Here is a 16515-nt window from a genome sequence, read left to right on the forward strand (position 1 = left end):
GTGGTCTCGTGAGACAAAAATGTTACTCTTTGGCCTGAATGCATAGCGCTAAGTCTGGAGAAAACCAGGCACAGCTCATCACCCGTCTAACATCCTCCCTACCGTGAAGTATGGTGTTCGCAGCATCATGCTATCGGGATGCTTTTCAGTGGCAGGGACTGGGAGACCGCTAAGGATAGAAGGAACAATGAATGGAACCAAATACAGGCTAGTCCTTGATGAGAACCTGCTTCAGAGTGCAAACGACCAACAGAACAATGACTCCACGCATACAGCCAAAGCTACGAAATAATGGCTTCAGAACAACAATGTGAAAGTCCTTGAGTGGCCCAGCCAAAGCCCGGACTTGAATCCCATTGAAAATCTGTGGAAAGACTTGAAGATTACTGTTCACCATCGCTCCCCATCTAACTTAACAGAGCTTGCAAGGAAGAATGGGAGAAAATCCTCAAATCCAGATGTGCAAAGCTGATACAGACATACCCAAGATGACTCAAAGATGTAATCGCTGCCAAAGGTGTTTTTACAAAGTATTGACTAAGGGGTGTGAATATTTATTTAAATTAGATATTTCTGTATTTCATTTTCGATAAATTTGCTACTTTTTCTAAAAACATGTTTTCATTTAGTCATTATGGAATATTGTGTGTAGATGGGTGAGAAAAACATATATTTAATTGAGGCTGTAACACAAGAAAATGTGGAGTAAGTCAAGGGGTATGAATACTTTCTGAACGCACTGTATGTACAGTCAGTTCATGGTTCTGTTTCATATAGGCACAGCTTGAATTCTCATTGGCCACTGATCTATAATATGAATAAGGCTGAAATCCATCTAGTCGGAAGCAAGAGAGGTAGAAGCAGAAGGGTGTGTACACATACGCACCACCCTCTTCCCCCTTCTGCCTGTGTGTCACTAAGCTCTGAAACCCTCTCTCACACAGAATATAAAAAAGTTGGCCAAAGTCTGTCTCAGCTCCAATTGCTACCAGACACCCACAACAACCTCTCTCTCTCTTTATCGCTCTCTCACACACACCCACCACCCCTCATTCCTGGCACAGAGAAGACAGGACCACTGGAGAGACCATACACACCTCCTCCTCCTCCAGTCACTCACCCAGCCATCGTCAGACGCTAAGCCCAGGATGTGGACTTTGCTCTTGGGGGTCACCTTTGGATTACTGGCCTTCTCCAGGTCGGAACCGGCTCAAGGTGAGGGCGCTGCACCTCTCTCTGCCCAGCGGACGCCTCTTTGTCTGGTTTTTTTTCCCTCTGGTTTCAGCCTGGAAACACTCTCCTTTGTTGGTGGATTTAATGGCGAGACAGTATTGTTGTTTTCCTTCTCAGCAGTTGATGAGTATGTATAGTGTGTGAGTGTGTGTGTATATATGTTTATAAGGAGAGGGTACGATAGGCTGAGGCAGTGCCAAATGGATGAGTAGATGCTGGTAAAGCAACGTGCGCTAGGCTACACTAGCTTACGTCTGGCAGTCTGAGACTCATGACAGCACAGACACAAAGGAGACAGTCGCTCGTGCTCTCTCTCACACACACACACACTCAGACACACACTTACCGGAGAATGTGTTACGGAAGAGAACGAGGAGCAGCTGCTCTTTTCTCATGCTTTCAGGCAATTATCTTGGTATTGTATGGCCACTGTAGCCTTCATAAAGCATCTATCTGCTCTTCAATCAATGTGAGGATACGAAAGAGCTCTATTCATTGTCTGACCACAGCTTAGGGCAATGCCAACGTGCTTTAATGCATTTTCTAACACAAAGGTTGAAATTAATCAACCTCTGCCTTGCTCTCTCTCTCTTTGTGTCTCAAAGGGGCATCTTTTTGAGGAGGGGAAGTTGGTGCTGAATCAAACAGGTCTGGGTTAGTCTCGCTCTCTTTGACTTGGCTGGGTGGGAGGAGGGGGAGGGGTGGATGGGGGGGGTCTCGCTGTGCCTCCTCTCTGGCTCTGTGCCAAAGCACAGCCAGCATGCAGCTGTAAATATGAACGGTTTAAAGGCAAACAAGAGAGGAAATATATGGTAGTTTGTGTGTGTGTGTGTTGTATGTGTGTGTGTTTAAAGGTTTAGAAACAGAGGGGTGTGTGCTCACATTTCCCCCATGTGTTCCTACTGTACATTTGTTTGCCCCATGGTTTAAGCTTAGGGCATGCAGTGTTGTAAGAAGCTGATAGCTGTGTGTGTGTGTGTGTGTGTGTGTGTGTGTGTGTGTGTGTGTGTGTGTGTGTGTGTGTGTGTGTGTGTGTGTGTGTGTGTGTGTGTGTGTGTGTGTGTGTGTGTGTGTGTGTGTGTGTGTGTGTGTGTGTGTGTGTGTGTGTGTGTGTGTGTGTGTGTGTGTGTGTGTGTGTGTGTGTGTGTGCGTGTGTGTGCGTGTGCGTGTGTGCGCGCGCACGCGTTTACAGTAATTGGGTGTCTGGCGAGTGCAGTCCTGGGGTGGTTACAGCTCGTCCTACCATGGCCTTGTCTTTGAACCCTAAATGTGCTGCAGTCTTTCCCCCTAAAGCACATCATTAACAGCAGGACTCATGGACATGTGTTTCGTACAGACATCCATGTAAACCAAGATCCTATTAGTGGAGGTTTTTTACAATGGCTCTCGCATGACTGTGGATCCAGTCCACATGTGGTTCTGTAAATGTCCAAAGCAATAGGGAGGTACCTTGACATTTGACCTTCAGAAAATATTTTGGTTAATGAGGCCTCCTAATGTATACACTTTTTCAAAAGAATGTTCTGCTTTAGACACAAAACAACACCCATGCATAATGTCCATGTTAAACAAATATGAGCGAGGCATTAAGATGGCTGTTCACATCGCTGGGTTGTTTGCTCAGGGTGACTTGGCTATTGGCCAGCTTTACTCCACTCCTCAGAGCACGTTAGACGAGGCCTGATTGATCAGATCCTGGCTACAGGTATGCACAGGGCCAGAGCAGACTGTGTCCGTCCAGGCTGGACACACACACATACACTCACATCTGACCACCGAGGCCAGCCGGCCCCCAGTCTGTGTGCCTTTATTTGCTCCCCTAGTGTAACTACCCCTCCCGTACCTGTGGGTGTCACATTTCAAGTTGAGTGGCGGTGAGGGGCCCCTGTGGACCAGCACTAGGGCCTCACAAAGAGAGCTTGTGCCCATGCAAGCTGGGACTACCGTCACCTGCCATCTGATCTGCATGGACACGTGTTTGTCCCCTGTCCTACCCTCCTCTAGCTTTCTCTACCAACCAACCACCCGTAGGCGTCACAGCCTGGCCACAACTAAATTGAGCCATTTCTTCTCTTCCTTATTCATTTGGCCTCATCTCCCTCTTCAGTGCTTTTGGTGGCCCCTTCCCTCAGTCAGAAGCTGATCTTCATTTAAACTGATCTTAAACAGGGGAGCACCTTGTATTTCAGCCCTACTGTATCTCCCAGAACGCTGTTAAACCTATTAATTACGCTGTAAAGCCTCTCTGTGAGTCTCAGGCTCCTCAGTAGCAAGGCTGTACACCCTCCCCTGCCTTCTCTTCTCTGCTCATATACACTGAAGTCTTTGTAGCCCAGGGAAAGCTGCTCCAAAGTCCTCTCTCTGTAATGTATACAGATCCTTAATGCATGAGGCAAGCCCAGCCAAATATCCAACCAGACTACATTTTGTATCTGGGACCAATACAGTGGCTGTAGTTAAGTGTATTTTTCTATGAGATTTCTGTGAGCTTTAACTGCAAGTCGGTAATCATGTAATCACTCAAATGTTTTCTCAATTTGGATGTAAGAGGTGGGTTTTGGAAGTCTTTGGAAGATTAAAGGGGTCAAATGAACGGGTAACTGAGATTTGAGAGGCAGACCCTCTTCATGTCAAGCCTTCAAAAAAGCAAGAGAAGAAGAAAGGCAGAATAAGGGAGAGTCAGAGAAAGGGGGGAAGAAGGGGAAGAGAAAAATAAAGTCCTTCAGGTGACTTTGCTTGGGTGAGTTTTGTGTGAGGGGATCTCATGTTTCACCTGTACCACAATTGGCTCTGTGAGGGCTAGCCACAACATACATGCTGACTGCACCGTCTTCTACTAAGGCGGGAGATAGAGGAGATGGAGCTTTTTTATTGTAAACATTTTTCTTTCTTTTAAATAGTGCCTGAGCATTAGTCTTTACCTCAGTGTTTAAACTGTACCATCAGGATTTTGAGTAATCTGATCCGTTTAAAAAGACAGGTGTGAGAATGTTTTAAATTGTACCTACTGTCCATGGAAATATTTTAGTATTTATCTGGTATTTCTTTAACAACTGTACATATACAGTACTGACATAGTTGATATTTGAGAGAGAGCGAGAGAGAGAGAGAGAGAGAGAGAGAGAGAGAGAGAGAGAGAGAGAGAGAGAGAGAGAGAGAGATGCATCAGATAAATTCAGACATAGGTGGGAAAGAGCTGTTTGGCTTTCAAGTCTGATAAGACAGCCAGGAGAGCACAAACTGCAAATTGACTAATGTGTGTGGTGGTGGTGGCCAGTGTACAGTGTTTACTAGTGTGTGTGGTGTAATTTGCTGTGTATACAGTGTGGGAAAAAATTATTGGATCCCCTGCTGATTTTGTACGTTTGCCCACTGACAAATAAATTATCAGTCTATAATTTTAATGGTAGGTTTATTTGAACAGTGAGAGACAGATTAACAACAAAAAAATCCAGAAAAACGCATGTCAAAAATGTTATAACTTGATTTGCATTTTAATGATGGAAAAAAGCATTTGACCCCTTCTCAATCAGAAAGATATCTGGCTCCCAGGTGTCTTTTATACAGGTAACGAGCCCCAAGCTGTGCCCTGGACACCATATGTGAACTGATTGCCCCCCATCTATCCTCAGAGTTCGTACTGCTTGGTGACCTAAACTGGGATATGCTTAACACCCCGGCCAACCTACAATCTAAACTAGATGCCCTCAATCTCACACAAATTATCAACAAACCTACCAGGTACAACCCTAAATCTGTAAACATGGGCACGCTCATAGATATCATCCTGACAAATTTACCCTCTAAATACACCTCCACTGTCTTCAACCAGGATCTCAGCGATCACTGCCTTATTGCCTGCGTCCGTAATGGGTCCGCGATCAAACGACCACCCCTCATCACTGTCAAACGCTCCCTAAAACAATTTAGCGAGCAGGCCTTTCTAATTGACCTGGCCCGGGTATCCTGGATGGATATTGACCTCATTCCGTCAGTAGAGGATGCCTGGTTGTTCTTTAAAAGTGCTTTCCTCTCAATCTTAAATAAGCATGCCCCATTCAAAAAATTCAGAACTAAGAACAGATATAGCCCCTGGTTCTCCTCAGACTTGACTGCCCTTGACCAGCACAAAAACATCCTGTGGCGTACTGCATTAGCATCGAACAGCCCCAGCGATATGCAACTTTTTAGGGAAGTCAGGAACCAATATACACAATCAGTTAGGAAAGCAAAGGCTAGCTTTTTCAAACAGAAATTTGCATCCTGTAGCACCAACTCCAAAAAGTTTAGGGACACTGTAAAGCCCATGGAAAATAAGAGCACCTCCTCCCAACTGCCCACTGCACTGAGGCTAGGAAACACTGTCACCACCGATAAATCTACAATAATCGAGAATTTCAACAAGCATTTTGCTACGGCTGGCCATGCTTTCCACCTGGCTACCACTACCCCGGCCACCAGCTCTGCACCCTCCGCTGCAACTTGCCCATGCCCCCCCCCCCGCTTCTCCTTCACACAAATTCAGACAGCTGATGTTCTGAAAGAGCTAAAAAATCTGGACCCCTACAAATCAGCTGGGCTAGACAATCTGGACCCTTTCTTTCTAAAATTAGCCACCGAAATTGTCGCAACCCCTATTACTAGCCTGTTCAACCTGATTGGAAAGCTGCCGCGGTCATCCCCCTCTTCAAAGGGGGTGACACTCTAGATCCTAACTGTTATAGACCTATATCCATCCTGCCCTGCCTTTCGAAAGTATTTGAAAGCCAAGTTAACAAACAGATCACCGACCATTTCGAATCCCACCGTACCTTCTCCGCTATGCAATCCGGTTTCCGAGCTGGTCATGGGTGCACCTCAGCCACGCTCAAGGTCCTAAACGATATTATAAACGCGATCGATAAAAGACAGTACTGCGCAGCCGTTTTCATCGACCTGGCCAAGGCTTTCGACTCTGTCAACCACCGCATTCTTATTGGCAGACTAAATAGTCTTGGTTTCTCTAATGACTGCCTCGCCTGGTTCACCAACTACTTCTCAGATAGAGTTCAATGTGTCAAATCGGAGGGCCTGTTGTCTGGACCTCTGGCCATCTCTATGGGCGTGCCACAGGGTTCAATTCTCGGGCCGACTCTATTCTCTGTGTATATCAATGATGTCGCTCTTGCTGCTGGTGACGCTCGGATCCACCTCTATGCGGCGACACCATTTTGTATACATTTGGCCCTTCATTGGACACTGTGTTAACAAACCTCCAAACGAGCTTCAATGCCATACAACACTCCTTCCACAGCCTCCAACTGCTCTTAAACACTAGTAAAACTAAATGCATGCTCTTCAACCGAACTCTGCTTGCACCCGCCCACCCGACTAGAATCACTACTCTCGGCGGGTCTGACCTAGAGTATGTGGACAACTACAAATACCTAGGTGTCTGGTTAGACTGTAATCTCTCCTTCCAGACTCACATTAAGTATCTCCAATCAAAAGTTAGATCTAGAATCGGCTTCCTATTTCGCAACAAAGCCTCCTTCACTCATGCTGCCAAACATGCCCTCGTAAAACTGACTATCCTACCGATCCTTGACTTCGGCGATGTCATTTACAAAATAGCCTCCAACACCCTACTCAGCAAATTGGATGTAGTCTATCACAGTGCCATCCGTTTTGTCACCAAAGCCCCATATACTACCCACCATTGTGACCTGTACGCTCTTGTTGGCTGGCCCTCACTACATATTAGTCGCCAAACCCACTGGCTCCAGGTCATCTATAAATCACTGCTAGGCATATCCCTGTCTTATCTTAGCTCACTGGTCACCATAGCAAAACGCACCCGTAGTCTGCGCTCCAGCAGGTATATCTCACTGGTCATCCCCAAAGCCAACACCTCCTTTGGCCGCCATTCCTTCCAGTTCTCTGCTGCCAATGACTGGAACGAACTGCAAAAATCTCTGAAGCTGGAGACTCTTATCTCCCTCACTATCTTTAAGCGTCAGTTGTCAGAGCAGCTTACCGATCACTGCACCTGTACACAGCCTTTCTGAAATTAGCCCACCCAACTACCTCATCCCCATATTGTTATTTATTTTGCTAATTTGCACCCCAGTATCTCTATTTGCACATCATCTTTTGCACATCTATCATTCCAGTATTATACGAAATTGTAACTATTTTGCACTATGGCCTATTTATTGCCTTACCTCCATAACTTACTACATTCGCACACACTGTATATATATTTTCTGTTGTATTTTTGACTTTATGTTTTGTTTACCCCATATGTAACTCGGTGTTGTTGTTTTTATCGCACTGCTTTGCTTTATCTTGGCCAAGATGCAATGATCATGAGAACAGTGAGGAATCAGCCCAGAACTACACAGGAGTATCTTGTCAATGATCTCAAGGCAGCTGGGACCATAGTCACTAAGAAAACAATTGGTAACACACTACGCTGTGAAGGACTGAAATCCTGCAGCGCCCGCAAGATCCCCCTGCTCAAGAAAGCACATATACAGGCTCGTCTGAAGTTTGCCAATGAACATCTGAATGATTCAGAGGAGAACTGGGTGAAAGTGTTGTGGTCAGATAAGACCAAAATGGAGCTCTTTGGCATCAACTCAACTCGCCGTGTTTGGAGGAGGAGGAATGCTGCCTATGACCCCAAGAACACCATCCCCACCATCAAACATGGAGGTGGAAACATTATGCTTTGGGGGTGTTTTTCTGCTAAGGGGACAGGACAACTTCACCGCATCAAAGGGACGATGGACGGGGCCATGTACCGTCAAATCTTGGGTGAGAACCTCCTTCCCTCAGCCAGGGCATTGAAAATGGTTCGTGGATGGGTATTCCAGCATGACAATGACCCAAAACACACGGCCAAGGCAACAAAGGAGTGGTTCAAGAAGAAGCACATTAAGGTCCTGGAGTGGCGTAGCCAGTCTCCAGACCTTAATCCCATAGAAAATCTGTGGAGGGAGCTGAAGGTTTGAGTTGCCAAACGTCAGCCTCGAAACCTTAATGACTTGGAGAAGATCTGCAAAGAGGAGTGGGACAAAATCCCTCCTGAGATGTGTGCAAACCTGGTGGCCAACTACAAGAAACGTCTGACCTCTGTGATTGCCAACAAGGGTTTTGCCACCAAGTACTAAGTCATGTTTTGCAGAGGGGTCAAATACTTATTTCCCTCATAAAAATTCAAATCAATTTATAACATTTTTGACATGCGTTTTTCTGGATTTTTTTGTTGTTATTCTGTCTCTCACTGTTCAAATAAACCTACCATTACAATTATAGTCTGATTAAAGAGCAGCAGTAAAATAAAATAACAGTAGGCAGGTTGTGGTCCTCTGTAGCTCAATTGGTAGAGCATGGCGCTTGTAACGCCAGGGTAGTGGGTTCGATCCCCGGGACCACCCATACGTAAAAATGTGTGCACTCATGACTGTAAGTCGCTTTGGATAAAAGCGTCTGCTAAATGGCATATTATTATTGTTATTAGTATGTCTTTGTCAGTGGGCAAACGTACAAAATCAGCAGGGGATCTAATACTTAATTCCCTCACTGTAGCTACAGGAGAGAGAGGAGCCTATCTCTTCCAGTCAGAGCAGCTGGAGGTTCTGGCATGCGCTGTGTAAAACCTCCCTTTTCTCCCAGCTAGCAGCCTCTGTATATCCAGACCCTCCCTGGACTCTGGCCCTTTCAACTCCATTAACTGACAATGGCAGCTTTTCTAGTGTCACTGCCTGGAATAGCAGGATCTTGGAGTGACAAAGCAGCTCATGGCCACTCTCCCTGCATGCTAATGTTAACACCTCTGAATCATGGGTTCCCTCTCTTTTCAGCTGTCCAAACGCTGTGTTCACTTTGATCCACTCTGGGCAGGTCTGTGAGGCCAGGGGTTGTTTTTCTCTAGTTTAGGGACATTGTGGTGTGTGTGTGTATGTTTGTGTGTGTGGGGAGGGGTTTGTGGTTGTGTGTGTGTGTGTGTGCGTGGTGTGTGTGCATGTGTCTAAAGTAACTTCCTGTTCAACTTCCTGCCTCTGCTAGGAATCTAGTGTACACCAAAGGGCTGGGCCAGGCAGTTAAACTGGTGACCTAAATGTTGGTTTATTTTCTAAATGTGATATGTCATCAGTTAACGTACCGGGTTGATGTGGGAACTGCTTTGAGTGCGTTCACTCTCCACAACTCTGTGCTGTGGGTGGCAAAGCAAACTGCAGTCAGACAGTTAGAAGGTCTAAGCTAACTATTATACGCCCAGCCTTCCACCCCGACCAACCACCCTACTTTAGTTTTTGCCTTAAGGAACCATCTGTCTCATGTAACCATACTAAACGTATCAAAGACTCCAGCCAACCTAGTCATAGACTGTTCTCTCTGCTACCGCACGGCATGTGGTACCGGAGCGCCAAGTCTAGGTCCAAAAGGCTTCTTAACAGCTTCTACCCCCAAGCCATAAGACTCCTGAACAGCTAATCATGGCTACCTGGACTATTTGCATTGCCCCCCCACCCCAACCCCCTCTTTTACGCTGCTGCTACTCTGTTTATTATTTATGCATAGTGACTTTAACTCTACCCACATGTACATATTACCTCAATTACCTCGACTAACCGGTGCCCCCGCACATTGACTCTGTACCAGTACCCCCTGTATATAACAATAATAATAATATATGCCATTTAGCAGACACTTTTATCCAAAGCGACTTACAGTCATGTGTGCATACATTTTTACGTATGGGTGGTCCTGGGGATTGAACCCACTACCCTGGCATTACAAGTGCCATGCTCTACCAATTGAGCTACAGAGGACCACAACCTCCCTACTGTTATTTTATTTTACTGCTGCTCTTTAATTATTTGTTATTTGAATTTTTTTCTTAAACTGCATTGTTGGTTAAGGGCTTATAAGTAAGCAATTCACTGTAATGTCTACACCTGTTGTATTCGGCGCATGTGGCAATGTAAACGTTGGTCCCATGTTTGATGAGCTGAAATAAAATAACCCAGAAATTTTCCATATGTACATAAACCTTATTTCTCTCAAATGTTGTGCTCAAATTTGTTTACATCCCTGTTAGTGAGCATTTCTCCTTTGTCAAGATAATCCACTTGACAGGTGAGGCATATCAAGAAGCTGATTAAACAGCATGATCATTACACAGGTGGACCTTGTGCTGGGGACAATATAAGGCCACTCTAAAATGTGCAGTTTTGTCACACAACACAATGCCACAGATGTCTCAAGTTTTGAGGGAGCGTGCAATTGGCATCCTGACTGCAGGAATATCCACAAGAGCTGTTGCCAGAGAATTGAATGCTAATTTCTCTACCATAAGAGTTATTTTTCTTTAAGCAATGTCATTTTGGATAATTTTACAGTATGTCCAACCGGCCTCACAACCGCAGACCACATGTAACCACGCAAGACCAGGACCTCCATATCCGGCTTCTTCACCTGCGGGATCATCTGAGACCAGCCACCTGGACAGCTGATTAAACTGTGGGTTTCACAACCAAAAATTCTCTGCACAAACTGTCTGAAACCGTCTCAGGAATGCTCATCTGCATGCTCGTAGTCCTCACCAGGGCCTTGACCTGACTGCAGTTCGACGACGTAACTGACTTCAGTGGGCAAATGATCACCTTCGATGGCGACTGGCACTCTGGAGAAGTGTGCTCTTCACAGATTAATCCCAGTTTCAACTATACCAGGCAGATGGCAGACAGCATGTATGGCATTGTGTGTGCAAGCGGTTTGCTGATGTCAACGTTGTGAACAGTGTGCCCCATGGTGGCGGTGGGGTTATGGTATGGGCAGGCATAAGCTACAGACAGCGAACCAATTGCATTTTATCAAAGGCAATTTGAATGCACAGAGATAGCGTGACGAGATCCTGAGGCCCATTGTCGTGCCATTCATCTGCCGCCATCACCTCATGTTTCAGCATGAGAATACACAGCACCATGTCGCAAGGATCTATACACAATTCCTGGATGCTGAAAACATCCCAGTTCTTCCATGTCCTGCATACTCCCCAGACATGTCACCCATTGAGCATGTTTGGGATGCTCTGGATCGACGTGTATGACAGCTGGTTCCAGTTCCCGCCAATATCCAGAAACTTCGCACATCCATTGAAAAGGAGTGGGACAACATTCCACAAGCCACAATCAACAGCCTGATCAACTCTATGCCAAGGAGATGTGTCGCGCTGCATGAGGCAAATGGTGGTCACATGAGATACTGACTGGTTTTCTGATCCACGCCCCTTCTTTTTTTTAAGGTATCTGTGACCAACAGATGCATATCTGTATTCCCAGTCATGTGAAATCCATATATTAGGGCCTAATTAATTTATTTCAACTAACTGATTTCCTTATTTGAACTACAACTCTGTAAAAATAGTGAAAAGTTAGCATTTTGCGTTTATATTTTTGTTCAGTGTAATTTGAGGGTGCCGGATTTATGTTTACTATGTTGTGCCTAGTCTATGAGACCAGGCTGAACTGTGGTGAATCATTACATCAAAACATAGAGAGCTGTAAAATAGTGCAGACAGCTAGGTTTCCATCCAATTGGTGATAGATTTTCATGCAAATATCTTTGTTCATCCACATAAAAACTAGATGCACATTTTCCCAACAGAGTTGTGTTTCTATAAAAATAACTTTTAAATTTCCATGTACCGAATAAAACATACAAGTAAAATTGGTTTCCATTGCATTTTTAACTGTTCTGATCATTTTGTCACAAATATTTTGCATTATATAGCGAATTTGCCCACTCTATTCTTGGCACGTGCGCTCTATCCAACAGCTTGCAGATACAGTTTGGGTAGGCTACCTACTTGATGAGATTATTATGGACAAAAGAGCAAGATTATTTTTAGGCAGGTAAGCATCAAGCTCATCACCATGCACTTTCACCATCCTGTGAAGTTCATCAAAACTTCTGTAGCCTAATAAACTGCATGCTTTCCCGAGTCGTAGTGGGAGGACCACACAACAAATCATTGCGTGACTCCAAGTTTACTTCGATATGATGGTTATTAAATCAACATTTGTTGATAATGGCCACCATTTCTCGCATAATTAATTTTACAGACACAAAAAGCTCTCACCTTATCTAGCGTATTTTGGAAAGTTTACCAGAAATATACAGTTTCCATCGGGCCTGTGTAAAAAAAAAAAAAAATCTACATGTACTTTACTCGCATAAAAAGGTTGGATGGAAACCTGGTTACAAAAACGATTTTGCTCTGGTACAGTAATTTGTCAGCAATTTAACAATATAAAATCAGCTGATGTCTTATTTTTCTGTGTTAACTTGAGTTCATGGACAATTTCAGGCCTTTTTCCTTACCTAGACTACATGTTGTGAATTATGCAATTTAAATCTCAAAACCAACTATCAAAGTGGCCAAGGCTGCAGTCCAAAGATGTTATTTCTACCCCCTCAGCCCTCACGCTAGCCACTTTCCCTCGGGGAATCCATGTCAAAACCAGATGCAGTTTGATTGCCATCTTAAGTGCCCCCTCGGACCTCGATTTAGCTTGAGGGAACGAGTGAAGAACTTTGATCACTTCTGAGATTGATACAATATGAGCCACAATTCAATGCAAACTGTAGTCACGTGTCAAATTTAATCAACAGGGCTGTATTTCCGGCATGTCAGCCAAAATAATGAAGCTAGCTTGCTAAAAAGAATATACAGTGAGGGAAAAAAGTGTTTGATCCCCTGCTAATTTTGTACGTTTGCCCACTGACAAAGAAATGATCAGTCTATAATTTTAATGGTAGGTTTATTTGAACAGTGAGAGACAGAATAACAACAAAAAAATCCAGAAAAACGCATGTCAAAAATGTTATAAATTGATTTGCATTTTAATGAGGGAAATAAGTATTTAACCCCCTCTCAATCAGAAAGATTTCTGGCTCCCAGGTGTCTTTTATACAGGTAACGAGCTGAGATTAGGAGCACACTCTTAAAGGGAGTCCTCCTAATCTCAGCTTGTTACCTGTATAATAATAAAATAATATGCCATTTAGCAGACGCTTTTATCCAAAGCGACTTACAGTCATGTGTGCATAAATTTTTACGTATGGGTGGTCCCGGGGATCGAACCCACTACCCTGGCGTTACAAGCGCCATGCTCTACCAATTGAGCTACAGAGGACCACTGTATAAAAGACACCTGTCCACAGAAGCAATCAATCAATCAGATTCCAAACTCTCCACCATGGCCAAGACCAAAGAGCTCTCCAAGGATGTCAGGGACAATATTGTAGACCTACCAAAGCCTGGAATGGGCTACAAGACCATCGCCAAGCAGCTTGGTGAGAAGGTGACAACAGTTGGTGCGATTATTCGCAAATGGAAGAAACACAAAATAACTGTCAATCTCCCTCGGCCTGGGGTTCCATGCAAGATCTCACCTCGTGGAGTTGCAATGATCATGAGAACAGTGAGGAATCAGCCCAGAACTACACGGGAGGATCTTGTCAATGATCTCAAGGCATCTGGGACCATAGTCACCAAGAAAACAATTGGTAACACACTACGCCGTGAAGGACTGAAATCCTGCAGCGCCCGCAAGGTCCCCCTGCTCAAGAAAGCACATATACATGCCCGTCTGAAGTTTGCCAATGAACATCTGAATGATTCAGAGGAGAACTGGGTGAAAGTGTTGTGGTCAGATGAGACCAAAATCGAGCTCTTTGGCATCAACTCAACTCGCCGTGTTTGGAGGAGGAGGAATGCTGCCTATGACCCCAAGAACACCATCCCCACCATCAAACATGGAGGTGGAAACATTATGCTTTGGGGGTGTTTTTCTGCTAAGAGGACAGGACAACTTCACCGCATCAAAGGGACGATGGACGTTGCCATGTACCGTCAAATCTTGGGTGAGAACCTCCTTCCCTCAGCCAGGGCATTGAAAATGGGTCGTGGATGGGTATTCCAGCATGACAATGACCCACAACACACGGCCAAGGCAACAAAGGAGTGGCTCAAGAAGAAGCACAGTAAGGTCCTGGAGTGGCCTAGCCAGTCTCCAGACCTTAATCCCATAGAAAATCTGTGGAGGGAGCTGAAGGTTCGAGTTACCAAACGTCAGCCTCGAAACCTTAATGACTTGGAGAAGATCTGCAAAGAGGAGTGGGATAAAATCCCTCCTGAGATGTGTGCAAACCTGGTGGCCAACTACAAGAAACGTCTGACCTCTGATTGCCAACAAGGGTTTTGCCACCACGTACTAAGTCATGTTTTGCAGAGGGGTCAAATACTTATTTCCCTCATTAAAATGCAAATCAATTAAATAACATTTTTGACATGCATTTTTCTGGATTTTTTGTTGTTATTCTGTCTCTCACTGTTCAAATAAACCTACCATTAAAATTATAGACTGCTCATATCTTTGTCAGCAAACGTACAAAATCAGCAGGGGATCAAATACTTTTTTCCGTCACTGTATAGATGACATTGATTTTAGCGTTGGCAAATTGGCTTAGTCTCGTAGTGAGGAGCCTATAAAGCTTAACTAGCTTCATAAACATATTTTGGGGAATTCTTACATTTATTGTAATCATTTACCAAACTATAAAACTAGCTAATCAGATATGGGTAACTGTAGCTAGCTACCTGACAGGAGTGCTAGCAAGCTACGTTAGCTTAGTAGGTACAGTGGGGAAAAAAAGTGTTTAGTCAGCCACCAATTGTGCAAGTTCTCCCACTTAAAAAGATGAGAGAGACCTGTAATTTTCATCATAGGTACACGTCAACTATGACAGACAAATTGAGAATTTTTTTCCAGAAAAACACATTGTAGGATTTTTAAAGAATGTATTTGCAAATGATGGTGGAAAATAAGTATTTGGTCACCTACAAACAAGCAAGATTTCTGCCTCTCACAGACCTGTAACTTCTTCTTTAAGAGGCACCTCTGTCCTCCACTCGTTACCTGTAGTAATGGCACCTGTTTGAACTTGTTATCAGTATAAAAGACACCTGTCCACAACCTCAAACAGTCACACTCCAAACTCCACTATGGCCAAGACCAAAGAGCTGTCAAAGGACACCAGAAACAAAATTGTAGACCGGCACCAGGCTGGGAAGACTGAATCTGCAATAGGTAAGCAGCTTGGTTTGAAGAAATCAACTGTGGGAGCAATTATTAGGAAATGGAAGACATACAAGACCACTGATAATCTCCCTCGATCTGGGGCTCCACGCAAGATCTCACCACGTGGGGTCAAAATGATCATAAGAACGGTGAGCAAAAATCCCAGAACCACACGGGGGACCTAGTGAATGACCTGCAGAGAGCTGGGACCAAAGTAACAAAGCCTACCATCAGTAACACACTACGCCGCCAGGGACTCAAATCGACCCAGACGTGTCCCCCTGCTTAAGCCAGTACATGTCCAGGCCCGTCTGAAGTTTGCTAGAGTGCATTTGGATGATCCAGAAGAGGATTGGGAGAATGTCATATGGTCAGATGAAACCAAAATATAACTTTTTGGTAAAAACTCAACTCGTCGTGTTTGGAGGACAAAGAATGCTGAGTTGCATCCAAAGAACACCATACCTACTCTGAAGCATGGGGGTGGAAACATCATGCTTTGGGGCTGTTTTTCTGCAAAGGGACCAGGACGACTGATCCGTGTAAAGGAAAGAATGAATGGGGCCATGTATCGTGAGATTTTGAGTGAAAACCTCCTTCCATCAGCAAGGGCATTGAAGATGAAACGTGGCTGGGTCTTTCAGCATGACAATGATCCCAAACACACTGCCCGGGCAACGAAGGAGTGGCTTCGTAAGAAGCATTTCAAGGTCCTGGAGTGGCCTAGCCAGTCTCCAGATCTCAACCCCATAGAAAATCTTTGGAGGGAGTTGAAAGTCCGTGTTGCCCAGTGACAGCCCCAAAACATCACTGCTCTAGAGGAGATCTGCATGGAGGAATGGGCCAAAATACCAGCAACAGTGTGTGAAAACCTTGTGAAGACTTACAGAAAACGTTTGACCTGTGTCATTGCCAACAAAGGGTATATAACAAAGTATTGAGAAACTTTTGTTATTGACCAAATACTTATTTTCCACCATAATTTGCAAATAAATTCATAAAAAATCCTACAATGTGATTTTCTGGATTTGTTTTCCTCATTTTGTCTGTCATAGTTGACGTGTACCTATGATGAAAATTACAGGCCTCTCTCATCTTTTTAAGTGGGAGAACTTGCACAATTGGTGGCTGACTAAATACTTTTTTT

At 44.5% G+C, this 16515-nt stretch overlaps 1 protein-coding gene across 1 annotated transcript in view; it reads left to right on the forward strand.

Moving 5' to 3' along the window:
• Positions 1 to 978: 978 nt before the first annotated feature.
• The window catches only part of LOC311137046 (uncharacterized protein), a gene marked incomplete at its 3' end in the record, with an annotated part of 50147 nt that continues 34610 nt past the window's right edge, over positions 979 to 16515 (forward strand). Inside the window, exon 1 of the mRNA XM_084171356.1 lies at positions 979 to 1215. Coding sequence (XP_084027482.1) covers positions 1149 to 1215 — 67 coding nt within the window. The 5' untranslated portion in view covers positions 979 to 1148. The remainder of the gene's footprint in view (positions 1216 to 16515) is intronic.

The sequence above is a fragment of the Coregonus lavaretus genome (genome assembly GCF_964263955.1).
Source record: "Coregonus lavaretus genome assembly, chromosome: 11".
Lineage (NCBI taxonomy): Eukaryota > Metazoa > Chordata > Actinopteri > Salmoniformes > Salmonidae > Coregonus > Coregonus lavaretus.